General features: G+C 42.0%; 1 protein-coding gene across 1 annotated transcript in view; it reads right to left on the bottom strand.

Moving 5' to 3' along the window:
- Positions 1-8,645: 8,645 nt before the first annotated feature.
- RNF130 (ring finger protein 130) overlaps positions 8,646-16,948 on the bottom strand; it is a gene marked incomplete at its 5' end in the record, with an annotated part of 107,703 nt that continues 99,400 nt past the window's right edge. Inside the window, 2 exons of the mRNA XM_040444717.1 lie at positions 8,646-8,840; positions 15,258-15,351. Coding sequence (XP_040300651.1) covers positions 8,825-8,840; positions 15,258-15,351 — 110 coding nt within the window. The remainder of the gene's footprint in view (positions 8,841-15,257; positions 15,352-16,948) is intronic.

Here is a 16,948-nt window from a genome sequence, read left to right as displayed (position 1 = left end):
CCCAGAGCCCTCGTGTTCTATTTTCTCCTTATTTCTAGTCCCCTGCTGCAGGCCCTATCTCCAGATCAGGCAGATATATTTGCTCCTACTTGGCGCAGCTTTGTTTTATCACTATGCCTTAGGCTTACTGGTGGCTGCAGCCTATTGAAAGTGATAAATGACTAGAATTTTCACATAAAGCTTTCTTCTTATAAATCAGGAATTGGTGCTTGAGGCAAGACAGCCTTTCCAAGAGTCTTTTCAAAAGGCTGCTAGAGTTCTCACCTGGGCCTGGGACCTCTGTAGCCTCCAGGAAGATGAGTGCGTGCTGGCTGAACAGGGGGGAAAGGCAGTGGTGCCCAGTGGACAGAACATCGAACAGAAGACCAGTTGCAAAACCTCAGCAGGGAGGGGCCTTCCCTGGGCTGGAGGACGCCTGTGCAAGGCTTTCCCATCACCAACACCCAGAGGCACTTTTTAGGGATCAGTGCTTTTCATATACGGAAGGAAGCAACAGATACTACTGGAGAATACTATGTGCCAGGCACTTGCACAAGCCCCGTCCTCACTCTCCCAACTCTGTATGGCTGCTACTGTGACTTGAACTCAGGGGCAAGACGTTGAGGCTGGAGGAGGCTATGTGACTGACCCAGCCAGGAAGGGGGCTGGTCCAGGCTCATAGCCCAGCTGCTGGACCGCCCATTTGAACGTGGTACAGATCACGTCAACCTCAACACCCAGGGGTTGCCTGCTTTGTGTGTCCATTCATCGAGCTGGCAGAGTAGGTGAGGTATGCAGAGAGGCAATGGAAATTCAGTGTCTTGCCCCAGGCTTAGCAGGGCCAGGCCTCCATGGGAAGCTAAATTCTCTGTGCTGTGGCTGTGAACCTCCTCACCTGTCCCTGGCTGTTTGTGCTGACTCCCAGCTAAGGAGGACTCCACTCCGAACCCCAGTTCCATGTGGGAGCCTGAGTTCCAAGGGGCATTTATACCTGCCTAGCAGTAAATGACGTTTAAAGAGTGTAGGTGACTCTGCCTGTTGCCCGGCAGCAGGAGCGCCTGCCCTGTGGAGACAGGACTCTGATGTTTTGTAGCTATTTGCAGTCTCGGGTCCCACTTGTTGGCACTGCACCGGGATCTGAATGATGTTTCAAATGCCATTGGGATTACGCTTTCGTTTTTGCCTCTATAAACCTCCCCAACCCCTAAGATGCAGCTCTCCTCTACTGTAGTTAGGTTACACAAGTCACCAGAAGCTAGGTGCTAGAAATTCGGCCTTTCTGGGTCTGAAAAAAAGTAAATTGTGCCTTTGAATTCTGTAAGACCCTTCACCGTCCACCTGTTTAGGCTGGTCTTGTTTCAGCCATGTGTGGTGTGTGGTGTGTGGTGTGTGGTGGCGGGGTGTGGGGATCATGAGTAAAGAAGCCTCTCGGAAGGAGAGGTCACGTCAGGGCCACCTCGGGCTGAGCGCTCCACTTCTGCCTCTGCACCCTGAGCTTAGGGGTGGCCTCCGCAGGGAAGGGCGCCATCTTGAGGCAGAGGGCAGAGACTCAGGGTGAGAGAACCCCTTTCCCTTCGGTAAGACCAACGTGTATTTTTCTCAAAAGGAACTTGTATGAAAACCTTGAAGGTAAAGGAAACAAGAGTAAGGGAACTGGATATGTTTTGCAGACTTACTAGATTTCTCTTCAGTTTCCTGGAGCCCCCTCAGAGACTGGCCAGGCTCTTGCCACCAATTTTACACACCCATCCTGCGCATCTTTTCATCACTGGGGTGTGCTTTTACCCCTCCTTCTCAGCCTGTGCTGGGGTTTGGCAGCCACCCTCGCTCTTGTGACCTCTACCTGCCTTTTCCACTCCTCAGAAAAGACAATGCTTCCCCTCTCTGAGCTGTCTGCAGGTGCACTGGTGCAGCTCTCCTGTACGGATGCTCTCCTGTGCTGGGTGAATTCTCCCTAGATGTCTCCTTACCCATGGGTTTCTAGAATCTTCTCATCATAGGCCCTGTTTCCAGCCTATTTCTTGCTTGCTGGCTTGTGTGCTAAAGCAGCTTCTGAGCCGTGCTGTTCTAAGCCGGCACCTCTACCTACTTTCTTTAGTGACTCCATTTATTTAATTTTAGGTTCCAGTCTGCATCTATTTCACACTTTCCAAAAACGCATGAGCCTCCTTAAGGCTCCCCACTGGAAAAGCCACGGTCTGTAACAGCCCAGGACACCTCTCACCTGCTTGTGTCCTTGACCCCAGCCATCATACTTCTCAGCCTTTCCTACCACCGAGCATTGTGCACACAGGGCCCGTGGTCAGGATGCCCCATGATCTGCCCTGCCACTTGATGAGCTTCTCTGAGGTGCAAAACAGAATGGGGTTTAAGAACACAGCCGTGGTAAGTTACTGGATTTCTCTAAACCTGTTTCCTTGTCTGTAACATGGGGGTTAACAAAGGGTTGTTGCAAGGATTAAATGAGTTAATGTGTGAAATGCTTAAAAGAGTGAGTGCCTACCACATAGTAAGCACTAGATGTTAGCTATTATTGTGATTAATCATTAACTTTAAAAAGTGTGTGTATATACACACATGTACACAGAAAGAGTACGTGCATGCATGCACTAGCTCAGCCCTCAAATAGTTCCCTCTGTTCATGGTCCTGTTTCTTCCCTGAACCTAAGATTTCCTTAAGAGTGAGAACCATGCACACTTTCCAAATGCTGGCCCAATGGTCTCAGGGCTGGAGGGTGGCTGGTGGTCAGGAACGTTATCCCTGGGGTGCTTCCGTTTCTGACTTTGCCACTTAATAGGTGAGCAATCTCCGGCCAAGTTTCTGGATATTCTCTAAGTTTCTTCATTTGCAAAAGAAGAAAGAACTATCCCTTCTCTGATTGGGATGTTGCCAAGATAAAGATTATCATGTATGTAAACCACTCAGCATAGTGCCTGCCACATCCTGGGAGATCTGGGGCTGCTAGTTTTTTCCTGCCCAGCTTCACAGCAGAGTTCTGGAATGGCAGTTTCTATCTCGACTGGATTCTTTGTTCTATTTGTTGCCATTAGGTTCTATTCTTAAACTGTCCTGATAAGGAATTTAACATAACCGAATATTTTTGTAGATAAAAAGTCAAAAGAACCATCAGGATCTTTTCTCAACTATTTAAAAAGTCTACAGTTAAAAAAAAAAAAGTCTACAGTTACAACCCAGCTGGCTGAAGAGAAATTAGATTTAATCCCATGGGGCTTTAGTGGCTATAAATGTCTGAAGCCATCAGGTAGATGATCAGGGAACTGCTTTCCTATGGAGGCTCTTTGGACTGTAGACCGTATTCTTACCTACCTTTTGTCTGTTGTAAACACTGAGTCTTCCTTGAAATAAAACTCTTGAGAAACACTTTTTACTTTTGGTATGTGTAGAAAACAAAAAGCAAAAACCACCTAATTCTTCAGGATTACAAAGTTTCCCAGTAAGGGCTTCAAAGTGAAATATCAATCTGTTCCAGACTAATTTCTGGTCATCTTCTAATTTTTAAAGTAGTAAACAAGTAAACAAGTAGTAAACAATTTTTAAAGTAGTAAACAAGTAAACAAGTAAACTCAACTTCATACATTTCTTCTATTCATAAAGCTGACTTCACTGTTGGTAGCGCTGTGACTGTGAAGAAATAAGCAACTGCCTTTGGATGATAATTTGAACTCTGATTCTAAGGAACCAAAGCCCATGTAAAGGATAACACGTGCAAACACGTGCACACATATACAACATACCGCCTTCAGAGTTAACAGAGACCAAGACTAATTGAAACATAAAAACTTAATGGTGCCAGTTAAACTTCAAAGCCATAAAATGGTAGGTTCAAATTTCAATGGCAGATGACAAATCTTTCCTAAGACTGATGGAAAGCTCCATCCTGTTAATTCACTCATTTCATTTCTTAGCTCTTGTAAAAATTCTGTATTTGGCTCTGAAAAGCACTTACTATTTTAAAAAAGTCTTACTCTCTGCTAGGGCTTGAAACAATGTGAAAAGGCAAAAGCACATTAATAGAGACAGTAGCATTGTCATTAAACACTCTTACATCTCCTGCTTATGAAGGAAAATCACAACTCACCATAAATGGGAAGGAGAGTAAAGGGAACAAACTAGGTTAATTTTTACTGGAATAAAGTGAGGTGGGGAGGAACTATCTTACTAATTTATGAAAATACTGCTAGAAGAAAAAAATATTTTGTAGGTATTGAGGAAGAAGCCAACCTCAACACAGCCTGCTCTAGAGAATAAAGTTAAACACTCAGGTGAATTCTCTAGCATACAGAGTCGGCTGGAAATATCAGAAGAGCCACTGAACCAGTGAATCTCAAGGGATAAAGATGTACTAAATAACCTCTGCGGCTTCTGAAAATCCTTTAACTTACTCATGCACCTAACAACAGGGCCCCAGAATACATAAAGCAAAAACTGACATAATTGAAGGGAGAAACAATAATAGATTCAACAATAATCATTGGAATCTTCAGTACTCCACTTTCAATAACAGAACAGCTAGATCGAAGATAAAAGAGGAACAAGAAAATTGAACACTATTAAACAACTAGAGCTAACAGACATCTACGGAGCACTCCACCCTATAGCAGAATATGTATTTCTCTCAAGTGAACATGGAACATTCTCCAAGACAGACCATATGTTAGGTAATAAAACAAGCCTCAATACATTTAAAATGATTGAAATCATACAAAGCATATTTCCAACCACAATGTAATGAAATTAGAAATCTGTAAGAGAAGGAAATTTGGGCAATTCACAAAGATGTGGCATTTAAGCAACATACTCCCCTCAACAACAAATGGGTCAAAAGAGAAATCACAGGGAAACTAGAAAAAAAAAATTGGGATAACTGATATAAAACCCACAATATACCAAAACCCTATTGATGAGCAAAACTGTGCTTAAATGAAAACTTATAGCTGTAAATAATTATATTAACAAAGGAGAAAGAGCTGAAGTTTTTCCATTTTGAGAAAAAAAGAGAAAGAAAAAACTAGGCCCAAACCAAGCAGCAGAAGAAAGTAACAAAGATCTGAGTAAAAATTAATTAAATACAAAATAGAAAAATTGGCAAATTAATGAAACCAAAAGTTAGTTCTTTGACAAGGTCAAAATTTGCAAACCTTTAGCTGAATTGACCAAGCAAAAAAGAAAGAAGACTCAAGTTACTAAAATCAGGGATGAAAGAGGGGACATTACTACCTACACTGCAGGAATAAAAAAGGATTACAAGGGAACCTTATAGACAATCATGTGCCAATGAATAAAATAAACTTGATGAAATGGACAATTACCTACAGAGATGCAAACTATAGGAACTGACTTAACTAGAAATAGAAAAGACCCGTAAGAACTAAAGACAGTGAGCCAGTAATCAAAAAACTTCCCACAAGGAAAAGTTCAGAGCCAGATGGCTTCACTGGTGAGTTTTACCAAACAAATGAGAATCAACACCAATCCTTCTCAAACTCTTTCAAAAAACAGCAGAGGAGGAAACACTTCATAATCATTATATGAGGCCAGCAGTACAGATACTAAAGCCAGAGAAAGAAATCACAAAATTATAGACCCATACCTCTTATGAATACAGATGCATAAACCCTCAGCAAATACTACCAAACTAAATTCTGCAACATACAAAAACATAATCCCACTGTGACCACTTGCCTGGGGATTTATCCCAGGAAGGCAAGGTTGGCTCAACACATGAAAATTGATCAATGTAATACATTAATGCAAAAAAGGACAAAACCTACAAAATAATCACAATAGGCACAGAAAAAGCATTTGACAAAATCCAAAACTCATGATAAAAACACTCAACAAGTTAGAAATAGAGAGGAACTTTTTCCATCTGACAAAGGGCATCTATGACAATCCCACAGCTAACATCATACTCAATGGTGATAGTCTGAAAGCTTTCCCCCCAAGATAAGGAACAACACATGGATGCTGCTTGCACCACTTCTATTCAACATTCCACTAATGGAGGGTCTAGCCAGGGACAATTAAGCAAGAAAATGAAGTAAAACGCATTCAGATCGGAAAGAACATTAAATTATCTCTATTTGCAGATGATATGACCTCTTATATAGAAAATTCAAAGGCATCCACTAAAAGGCTATTAGAGCTAGTAAATGAGCTCAGCAAGGTTGCAAGAATAAAAAATCCATCATATTTCTACAAAAATTAAATAAATAAAAAGGCATCCTCTGTTCATGGATTAAAGACTTAATACTGTTACGACACTACTACCTAAAACGATCTGCAGATTCAGCATAATCCTGATCAAAATCCCAGCTGGCATTTTTGCAGAGATTGAGAAACTGATCCTAAAATTCATATGGAAATGCAAGGGGCCTTGGAGGGCCAAAACACTCTTGAAAAATAACAAAGTTGGAGGACTCACACTTCCCAATTTTAAAAACTTAGTACAAAGCAACAGCAGTCAGTATCATGTGATACTGACACAAGGACAGAAATGGACACCAATGGAATAGAATTGAGAGCCCAGACATAAACTCATATATTATGCTTAACTGGTTTTTGACAAGGGTACCAAGACCTCCATGGGGAAAGAATAATTTTTTCCAACAAATGGTACTGGGACAAATGGATAGCCACATGCAAAAGAATGAAGTTGGTCCCCTACCTCACACCATATACAAATTTTAACTCAAAATGAGTCAAAGACCTAAATATAAGAAATAACCTATAAAACTCATGTTAAATTTTGTTAAAAACTTGTTAAATTTCCTGTCATCTTGAATCAGGCAATGATTTTACACACATGATACCTAAAACACAAACCAAAGAAAAAGCCAGACAAACTGGACTCCAACAAAATGAAACACCTGTATTTTGAAAGTTACCACTGAGAAAGTGAACAACTTAAAGAATAGGATAAAATATTTGCAAATCATAGATAAGAGTCTAGTAATCTGGAATACATAAAGAACTCTTATAAGTTAACCACAAAAAGACAATCCAACTGAAAAAACAGGCAAAGGAGTCAAGCAGATCTTTCTCTAAAGACATTCCAGTGGCCAACAAGCACATGAAAAGCTGCCCAACATCAGTAGTCACTAGGGAAATGCAAATTAAAACCAAGTCAAAATGCAAATAATAAGGTGACATTTTGTACCCACTAGAAATGGCTAGAATTTTTTAAAAAGTTAAATAATAATAATGTGTTAGTGAGGAAGAAGAGAAATTGGAACTCTTGTACACTGCTGGTGGGCTATCCACTGCTATGGATAACAGCTTGGCAGTCTTTCAACAAGTTCTAGAGTTGCCATATGACCCAGCAATTCCATTCCCAGGGACACACCCAAGAGAACTGAAAAGATACATTCACACAGAAACTTGTACAAAAGGTAGAAGCAACCCACATGTCCATTACTGGATGAACAAGATGTGGTATATTTATGCACACAATGGAATTATTATTCAGCCAGAAAGGATAAGTACTGACCCATGCTACAATATGGAAGAACTTGCAAATGTTACATTAAGTGAAAGAAGGCAGACACAAAAGGCTACACATTGAACAGTTCTATTTATATGAAATGTCCAGAATGGGTAAATCCACAGAGAGTGGATTTGTGGTTTCCAGGCTGGCAGGGTGAGCGGTGACTGTTAATGGGTATAGGGCTTCTCTTAGGGGTGATGAAAATGTTCTAGAATTAGACAGTTGTGATGGTTGCACACCCTTGTGAATATACTGAAAACCACTGACATGGCTTATCCTTTAAAAGGGCAAATTTTATGGTATGTGAATTAAATCTCAACAAAATAGATACAAATCTTCAACCCCTTACCAATTTGAGAATGACTGCTGTAGTGAACCCATTACTGATGGGACCAAATTCAGATGGGAATTCGGGAGTAAATTCTCATCCCTCAGGCATACTGATGCAAAAGGTTGAAGATTCACTGCTTAGAATGTTTACACATACTGATACTCCTTCAAGCATATGATTCAATAGAACATAAACTATTTTAACATTCTTCTTGTCAATACAGGAAAAAAGATTTCCACTTGTAAAACTGCTCTCCTCCAACTTTTTAGAATTTGCTGCTTTAAAAAAAATACTGTACAAACTAGGGAGAAAAACACCTTGGACAGATATAATTTATTACACATCGGTGTGTATTTTGGAAAATTTTCCATAGACTCATTCCTTCATCCCACAAGTATTTATTGAGCACTTACTATGTGCAAAAAGCACTCTACTAGGCACGGGGGGATATAGAGGCAAGCGACACAGCTAAATGTCCCTGTTGCTGTGGGGCTGATGTTCCAGTGGAGGCAGATCAACCATGTTCTTCTGGTGGAGCAAGAGATTATCAGAGAGGATGGTGACCTTGAAGCAAGTCTACTGGAGTAACCCACTGGGTGCTTGAGTGGGCATTACTGCACAGGACGTGCTCACGCTCTGGTCGTATTTGGGCACCAGGAGGAACCAGTGTGAAAATACCAACAGGAGCAGCATCACTGCTCCTCCTGTGGGGGAGTCATGAGCACAGTTTGTCTCTGAAACACACACAAATGAAACTGGGGTATGTGATCTCCAGGTCAGCCTTCCGATCAATCACAGGTGGGTGAAAAATACTCAATGGCACGGTCTTTTTATTTTATTACTTATTTATTTTAATACAAAGCTTTGGCATTAGCAATTTTATGAAAAAATAAAATGTACTAAAAATAAACGCTTGTGTGGCATGATTGGTAAATGATGCACAAAAATAGGTTCTTTTTTCCTTCAAGGCAATCAGTCAGAAAGCAGTTTTTTTTTTTTTTCTTCTTCAAAACCACTCTACCCTGTGGAATAGAAGGGAAAAAAAGAGGTCAAGAATTAGTTAAAAGGGAGTGGCCAATATTTTAAAATAACGGAGAAAGTGATCTTAACTGAAAAGTGGGCTGGGGCTGTCCCCCACCATTTCCCAGCCCCATTTGGGAAAGTCAGTAAGCCATTAGCATTTTCCTGAACTCAGCAGCTTCAGATCTGTGGTCAAGTGGCTCAGTCACCTTAGAAATGTGTTAGTCCCCCCAAAAGGAACGCAGGGAAAAGCACAGGCTAACCAGCATCCTGCTTAAAAATGCAGGAACGATTATCATACAATTCACAACTTTTCCTGGTTTGAATGCAAGTTCTCGGTGCTGAGTGTCCTGAAATCTGCAGCTATCTCTTTAAAATAGGATCCCCCTTTATACCTGGGACAAGAGTATCTATGTTTATTTTGAAATAAAATTTGTGAAATGTAGACTTCTGGGACGTGTGGCTCTCTTACGGGACTTCCTCAGACTGTATGTGCACGTGTCCCTAAATCCGGTGTCTGATGGTGCCCGGGGTCTTGGGAAGCCCCCTGCTCTGCCCTGGGGCGGACACCACCCCTCCACAGCCTGGCTCTGTGGGACGGCCCTAGCTTCCTGAAGCTTCGCGCAGCTGGTTCGCTTCCTTGGTACCCCGATTCTGGTCTCTAGTAGTGCTCTTTTCTCTCTGCTCAGTTCTAGACCCACACTTCAAACCGCTTAATCTCTGGACACCACACAACTCTCCAGCATCTCTGGATTTCCTTCCTCAGCTCTGTAGTCACTTAACCTCCCACCTCCAGTCTCTCCCAGGCAAGGCAACTTCTAAGGAATCATCTTTGTGCCAAAAGGCCTCAGATATTACCTACTGCTTATAAGGGCACAGTCCAGATTCTGTAGTCGGCCTACTGCCTCCAGCAGACACATCAAGCCCACCACTCCCTGAACCAGCTCTGCTTTTTCCTCTTTGTGTCCTAAATTATGCCTGGCCTGGTTCCTGAGTGACTCTCTCCAGGAAGCCTCTGTTAACTCCCCAGGGTGGGGGCAGCAGGTCCCCTGTGTCTGTGTGACACCGAGAGGCTCTGCCATCACTCCCACTGGTGCCTAAGCCTGAGCACTGTGCAGCACAGCCCCATTCCCACAGCGCCCCTGCAGGGCAGGGCCTCGTGCCTGGGGAGGGTTGGCGGGGCGCAGCAGGAAGGCCGCTCACCACCTCACACTGTTCATCGCAGTCCACTTGAAGATCACATACCGATTTTATAAAATTTCCTCAGAAAAGTAAAGTATTAGGTAGGAGAACTTTCAATGGGTGAGTCAAGATTTTTAAACTTAATTTTGCTCTTCTAAGAAACTATAAGCTAATGTAGCTATAAGAAGGTTAAAGGTACTTGTGGGAAAAAAAAAAAGACAGTGAGGGAGTCCAATCAGGGGTCCCCACTGCCTTTAACTTTCTTTGTGCCATCACATTTCTAAAAAGCCCACTGTGTTCTCTTCCACTACATTATTTCTAGCCCTTAAATGGCTTACTGGAGCAGGCAAAGACCAGCAGTGTAAAGAAAGAGGTGGGCCCAGAAATGCTGGGCTTGAACCCCAGGCCCTCTTCCTATGGCATTTCTCAGGGGTCACGCAGCTCCTCTGGGCCTCACTTAGGTTATTTTGTGTACATATCTCAGGCTCAGAGTGGCTGAGAGGAGAAAGAGGTGGATTCATTATCAAACTGGGGGCAAGTTCAAATCTTTGCTGGCATTGCTATAAGGAAGGCTGTCTCGGAAAAATAAACAATCGAAGATGGATTCCAGTGTAACTAAGCAAAAGGTATTCTGTTGAGAACCAGAAATCCAAAATTCTTTAGATCTGTGTTTCTCAAACTGCAGGCTGAAGACTATTACTGGACTGTAAAAATCAATGTGGGAATTCATGACCAGTATTAACAACAACAAGGTACAGAGAGGAGATCCGAGAATAAGGATGTAGTAAGGGAGGTGTTTGTGAAACTTGTTTCAGTTATACACATGTGAATATGTCACAATACAAAATGTAGTTCTTACAGTGGCAGGTGGTAAAAAAAAAAAAGTTTTAAAATAGTTTTGATAGTTAAGGTTCTAAAAGAGGCAGCCAGCCAGCAGGGCATGCAATACCTCTTTTTGGGCTCTGATCCCTCCTAGGAAAGGACAGACAACTGAAGAGGGACTCTCAGAACTGGAAGGAGCCTCAGACTTGCACCTGACACAGGGTCTGCCTCTGAACAGTGCCGGCCTTGTGGTTTCTGTCACATAAGCAGGTTCTGGTAATTCACCAGCTCTCAAGGTATCCCATGTCATGGATGGACACTGTTGATCGGCAGTTAAATTCTTTCCTATATTAGGTGTTACTCTACCTCTCCTCTGTGGATGTCTCCAGAGCTCCTGAACTACACAGTAAGCCCCCTCCATATGCACTGGTTAGTCATCACGAGACTATTGTGAGTGTTACAGGGGCAACCTGGGTAGAAACAGAGTTCCACACAGGAGTAAGTTCTTGGGAAGCACTCAGTAAACAGCAGCTGGTCTCATCTGTGGGATCCCTTCAAATACATCCCTCACATCATCCTCATCTTTGCTCTTCTGAGCCAAGCACCCCCAAGACATAAAGATGATTACATTTTCAGATCCTTTTATATTGAAATACGTCAATGTTCCTCTTAAAGAGTGTGTGTAGAGAACTCAGAAATACTGAAAAGAGGGTCAAATAAAAACATCAATTCCTCTGATCTGGCTCATACATGTCTGTCACTGCACCTCAGAGGCCACCAGCTCACCAGGAATATTGGTGGGGACAACTCGGGTCTGCTGCAGAGCCAGGCTTCCTGGTCTTGGGCTGTGCTACAGGATTCTATACTTGTTCCAGTTATTTTACCACACTTCCTCCGGTTCAGATGGTTTTGAATCTTGAACGTCTGGACTATACTCCCGGGCAGATCCTTGGGCACGAGTTCTATGAATCCGAATCTAGGAGCTGTGGAGGATTCTTAGCTGGACCTCCCATTTGGCTCAAATCCTCCTGCATCATCTACCTTATCTCACAACTTGCTCCTCGAACAACAATGAAAAACACTGTCTTTTCTTATGTTGAGGGACAAATAGGCTGGTACAGATAAAAGCTGGGAAATGTTGGGATATAACGAGGTTTTCTGAATAATGAAGCAGAGCGGTAAACCTCCTTTGGGAACTGAAGTTCACTACCCTTGCTCACTGAGGTACTACGAAACAGGGGTATGAGAAGATCATATGTACAAATATATTTGTCTTGCATTTATTTGCTTCTTTGACTACCAACCTGTTTATATTTGCAAAGCCTCAACATTCACTAGATTTGTTTGCAGTGTTAAAAAATTAAGGCACAATTAGTCACGGTTGAGTATTTAAACAGTATTTCATACAATAGAAGGGGGGTGACCTCAGATCTGTGGACTTCTGACTGACCTCAGAGTTCAGGCAATAGTACAAGCCCTGGGTCACTGTGCAGAACATGGTGAGGGAGGCGGGCGTGCTTTTGCCCCTAGCAGGGCAGGAATCGGTGCTCGGCAGCCATGCCTGGGCCTGTGTGGGTTCCACGTGCCTGCCCTTACACGTGGCCCACATGGCTTAATCTCGCCCACAGGGTTTCACCAGTGACTAGACTGGGTCAAAGTCTTGCTGAAATCACTATATACAAGTTCAGTGTGACATTGTCAAAAGTAAACTATAATAGTAGGTAGTATGCGTAGAGGTGAATTTTACTATCAACTTCCAGACAAATCACATGTAAAAAGATGGAAATCTATTTATACAGAAGACTATCTTACAAATGGATGAAGTTACCTAGAAAATTAGAAACAGCAATTAAAATGAAGACAATCTCATTTTGGCTGTAAGTTTTTGGTAAATGCAAAAGGGAAATAGGACAGATTTCAAAGAATTCATTAATGAAGAATAATTATAAATTTATTTGCTAGAAACTTTTCTCTGGAATTAAAGTTGCATAGGAATTTTTTTAATCAACATTCTTGGGAAGGAGACATTGAGTGAGAGTGACTATCATCTTTCCGTTATCTTCCACAATTAAAATGGCCTTTAAAATATTAAGTACTTCATGTTGTATTAAAAAAATCAACATATAAAAGCACAACAGGAGAGAAAAACATCACCCACAATTCTACTGAATTAAGATAATCACCATTAATATTTTGGTGGCCATTCTTTCATACATCCATATGTTCTCTCTCTCTCTCTCTCTCTCTCTCTCTCTCTCTCTCTCTCTCAATGGGATCATGAAAATTGTCCTTCAGAGTAGTTCTGACTGAAGGCACAGAAATAATACTCAAATGAACAACTGCAGTATCAACCTTCTACAAAGGCTAATGGGAGAAGGGTCGGCCTAAGACATGGATCTAAGATCTATGCTTAGACTGAGTCATGCAGGCATTTATGCATGGAACTGAAGTATCATGGCCCCAGGTACTTTGATTTCTAAAAGGTAACACATCTAGTGAGCCTTCTCTAAAATATCTGATGCATGAACTGAGCACCCGGCAGATCCTGAGTGGCAGCAAGGTGACCATTAAATCACATCATGATTCTCTAAAAGTGCCCAGAGTGCCTCTATATGCTGTGACTGGTTTTTGCTCATTTGTGAAAGTTTTAAGAAGTGGACTTACACTACCATGGACTCTGATGGGGTCAGTATGAGAGTAAGCAAAAGAGGTGATTGTAGGTGATATAACTCTTCCCTCCACACAGGTCTGAATCATAGGCACTTACTGAGCTCCTATGATTCTATACTGTTTCATGGAAGAAAATTAAAATCATTTGCCAAATGATAAAGGCAGATGGTCATCTCATTCACAGAACTTTGAAAGAATCTCGGTGGAACCATTAAGCTAACATTTATTGAGCACTTATTATGTACCAGGCACTGTGCTAAGCACTTTACATGCGAATTCACACAACCTAGGGTATGCTCCTACCATTATTCTTGTTTTCTCCATGACTAAAATGAGCCTCAGATAAATACAGCTGCCCAGGTCTCCCAAGCAAAAAATGGAAGAGCAAGGAGTCAAATCCAGGTTATGTCTCACTCTAGAGCCTGAGCAATTCACACTGTGCTATGTTGAAGTAAAACTGCATCAGGTGGGTTGGCCTATTGGATGACTGGCCACAACTACTTGCCTGAAGGCTGAAGAATGCCAACCAACCATGGCATCCTCCCAACGTGTCAGGGATGCCAAAGGGCCCTTCTTACAAGTATCCAGGCAATAGATCAGGTTAGAGATAATAAAATGATGTCATGGTAAGTGCAGGTTACTTGCCCATTTGTTTCTACAGTTGGACAAGGAGTGTTCAATTAAATCAATTACATGAGCTTGGCTGGTTATGAATCAGTTAAAATGCCAGGACATAAGTGAGTGTGGAGAGCAAGTGAATGCCACCTGTACTACTTTAGGTTCCTACTTGGGCTGTGTCCTAGGGCTACTCTCATCTCAAAATTTTTTTTCATGGATACTGGTAAAAGAAAGGACTAAAGAATACTTTACAATGCCCTAAATTTAAAACAAAACCAAAAATAAAATAATAATAATAAAAAAATAAACCTTTGTTTTATCTTATCCCCATGGAAAGCTACTTGGAAAATCACTGGATCCAAATGGGACTTAAGAGTAATCTAGCCCAATTTTGCCTAACTCTGAACAACCTCTAGCAGCCCCGACAAGTAACATGCAGCTTCTTCCTGCGTTCCTCGTCCTGGGCACTCCCCATGGCAAACCAGCTCACGGGGTAAGTAGCCTCACTGACAACTGTTCTTCCTCTTACAGAGATGAAATTTGCCTTCCTGTGACCTACCCCCTTGGTCCTCATTTTGCCCCATGGAAATACCGTATAAGCTTATTTTCTTTGCCCCCCCTGACAATCTTCCTACTCTTTGGTAACAGTGGGTCTTCCCGATTGCTTCTTTCTTAGAGGCTAAACATCCAAGTCACTGTCCCTTGACTGTAGGCCAGGGTGCCATTGTTCCACCAAAAGCTAAGTATGTAAGAATCCAGATCAAGTCTGGTGAGCACACAGTAAAGTGGGATTTTCCCGTCAATGATCAGGACATAGACATTCTTTGCACCCTATGACTGTGCTGGTTCCCCTGGAGTTTGCATTACACCGCTGCTGTACTCTAAGCATGTGGCTAACAAAAGCCCTTGGATCTTTTCTCGAGTGAGCTGTTGTTGCTGAGCAAGGTGACCTCCCGATCTGTGTTACTGACTAAAAATATGTGGTCAAGAAATACACTTATTTTGCTAGGTATGGCGTCATCAGGATATGAAACTAGTGGAAGCCAAATTTCACCATCTTTATGAAAATTACAGGGTTTCTTGGGATCATCTGGCACATGCAATCCAAAAAATAATTTGTTACTTACTCATTAGCATTCAAGCTAGCTGTGGCTCTGATGATCATGTAGCAGAGTGTGAGAGCACTGAGGAGGCCAAAACTGGCAATAATAAACCATTCTTCTGTTGACAAAGGAAAGGGAGGAAATCACTCTGGGGAGAAGGCTTAAGTCAAATCGATGTCAACATTTCCCTCAAATGCAACGAAGCAGACGTCAACGGAGGTGTAAGCCAAGACTGGCCCAAGGAAGTGAAGCAGGAGGTTTGCCAGAGAGCTACTAACTGGAGAAGGTTAGTGGAAGTAGTGTTGAAAAGCTGCAAGGGAGAAAGGAAAGCATGGCCCAAACATTTCTTCCAGTTAAGGTCCTGAGGTTTGTGAAGAGTGTGGCCACCAAAAAGTGTGCAGCAGAAATAATGCATATAAAATTGCACGTGGACACAGAGTTTTAAATGGCTATTTTAGATGACAGTAAAGTGGACCAGCCATACTTCTATAACCTTTCCTTCTTCATTCTGTCACTTCTGCATGGTTGTGCCACTCATACGGAGTAGAGGTCCCAAAGGTCCTGTGGGTACTCCACGCAGTCCGCGGGCTGGCCTTCCGTGGCATTCAGGTCTACCTTCTTTTCTCTTAGGCACAGGTTTACTTACAGTCTTTCTTTACAAAGGACATCTTATTGGTTCTCTCCTGGGAAGAACTACCCTTCATACTCCCGCCGGCGGGAAGCAAGCACTGGCTGCTTTGGCTGTGTCGAGCACAAGTAGGAAGGGAAGGTGACTCACAAGGTACCTGGCCCATCAAAGAGTTGGAAAAAAACCTCTGAAACACAGAACTCTAGGGTTTTTTTCTAGTCTTTCTCTAGATCCGGGAAGTCAGTTAATATTTTCCCTTCTTTTCAAAGTCTGTATGTCAAGGTAACGTCCCCGAAGTACTATTTACTGCGAACCTTGAAAATAACCTGAGAACCAATCTATAAAATATTTCCTAGTATATACACTAACTAGGGCTGGTTTAACAAGGTGGTACACAGCAAAGTCCCCTATGTATCTACAATAAGGCAGAGAGAAGACATTTATACTTGGAATGCCAAAGTTGGGTATGTAAAAGCTGTGTAGAATGTGAGGGTTTCTCAGTCTGGTTTCCATGAATCCTACATATGTACAAAATTGTGTGCCTAGGGATTTTTCTAGAAAAAGGTTATTATACTTTCACTGGATTTTAAAGGTGGTGATCTTCAAAACGTGTAAGAACTGGTCTTCAGGATTGCCAGGATGAGGAGTTTGTTCTAGAAGCGTTTCTTGGCCATCTTGATCTGTATTGTTATAATGCTTAGCAAACTCTTTGGTTTTTGGTTAACAGTGCAGCCACTGCTTCCTGGATTACAAATTCTTCATCAGTACAGTAAATTTATAAGGTTTTAATTTCAGTCCAAATGAACATTTAAGAACCCACACAAAATCCACCATCTTTACCTGCATGTATTTTAAGTTAGGAAAAATGTGTCCTGGCATTTAAAAAAATTCAGAGATGATTGGTCATCAGTACCAAGAAGCTTAACACAGAGTTATTTTTTTCTTCTTAGAGACCTTTGTACATGATAAGCAGACTAACTTTTGGAACTTCAGTGATGTCTGTGTTTCTGCATACTGAACATACCATCCATAGATGTATGGCATTTCAGTTATAAAAACTAGTAACCAAAATGAAGCAGACCCCATC

The sequence above is a fragment of the Herpailurus yagouaroundi genome, unplaced genomic scaffold, assembly GCF_014898765.1.
Source record: "Herpailurus yagouaroundi ecotype Mexico unplaced genomic scaffold, PumYag 192, whole genome shotgun sequence".
Classification (NCBI taxonomy): domain Eukaryota; kingdom Metazoa; phylum Chordata; class Mammalia; order Carnivora; family Felidae; genus Herpailurus; species Herpailurus yagouaroundi.
Note: the sequence above shows the minus strand (reverse complement) of the source record. Positions and strands in the feature narration are given on the sequence as shown.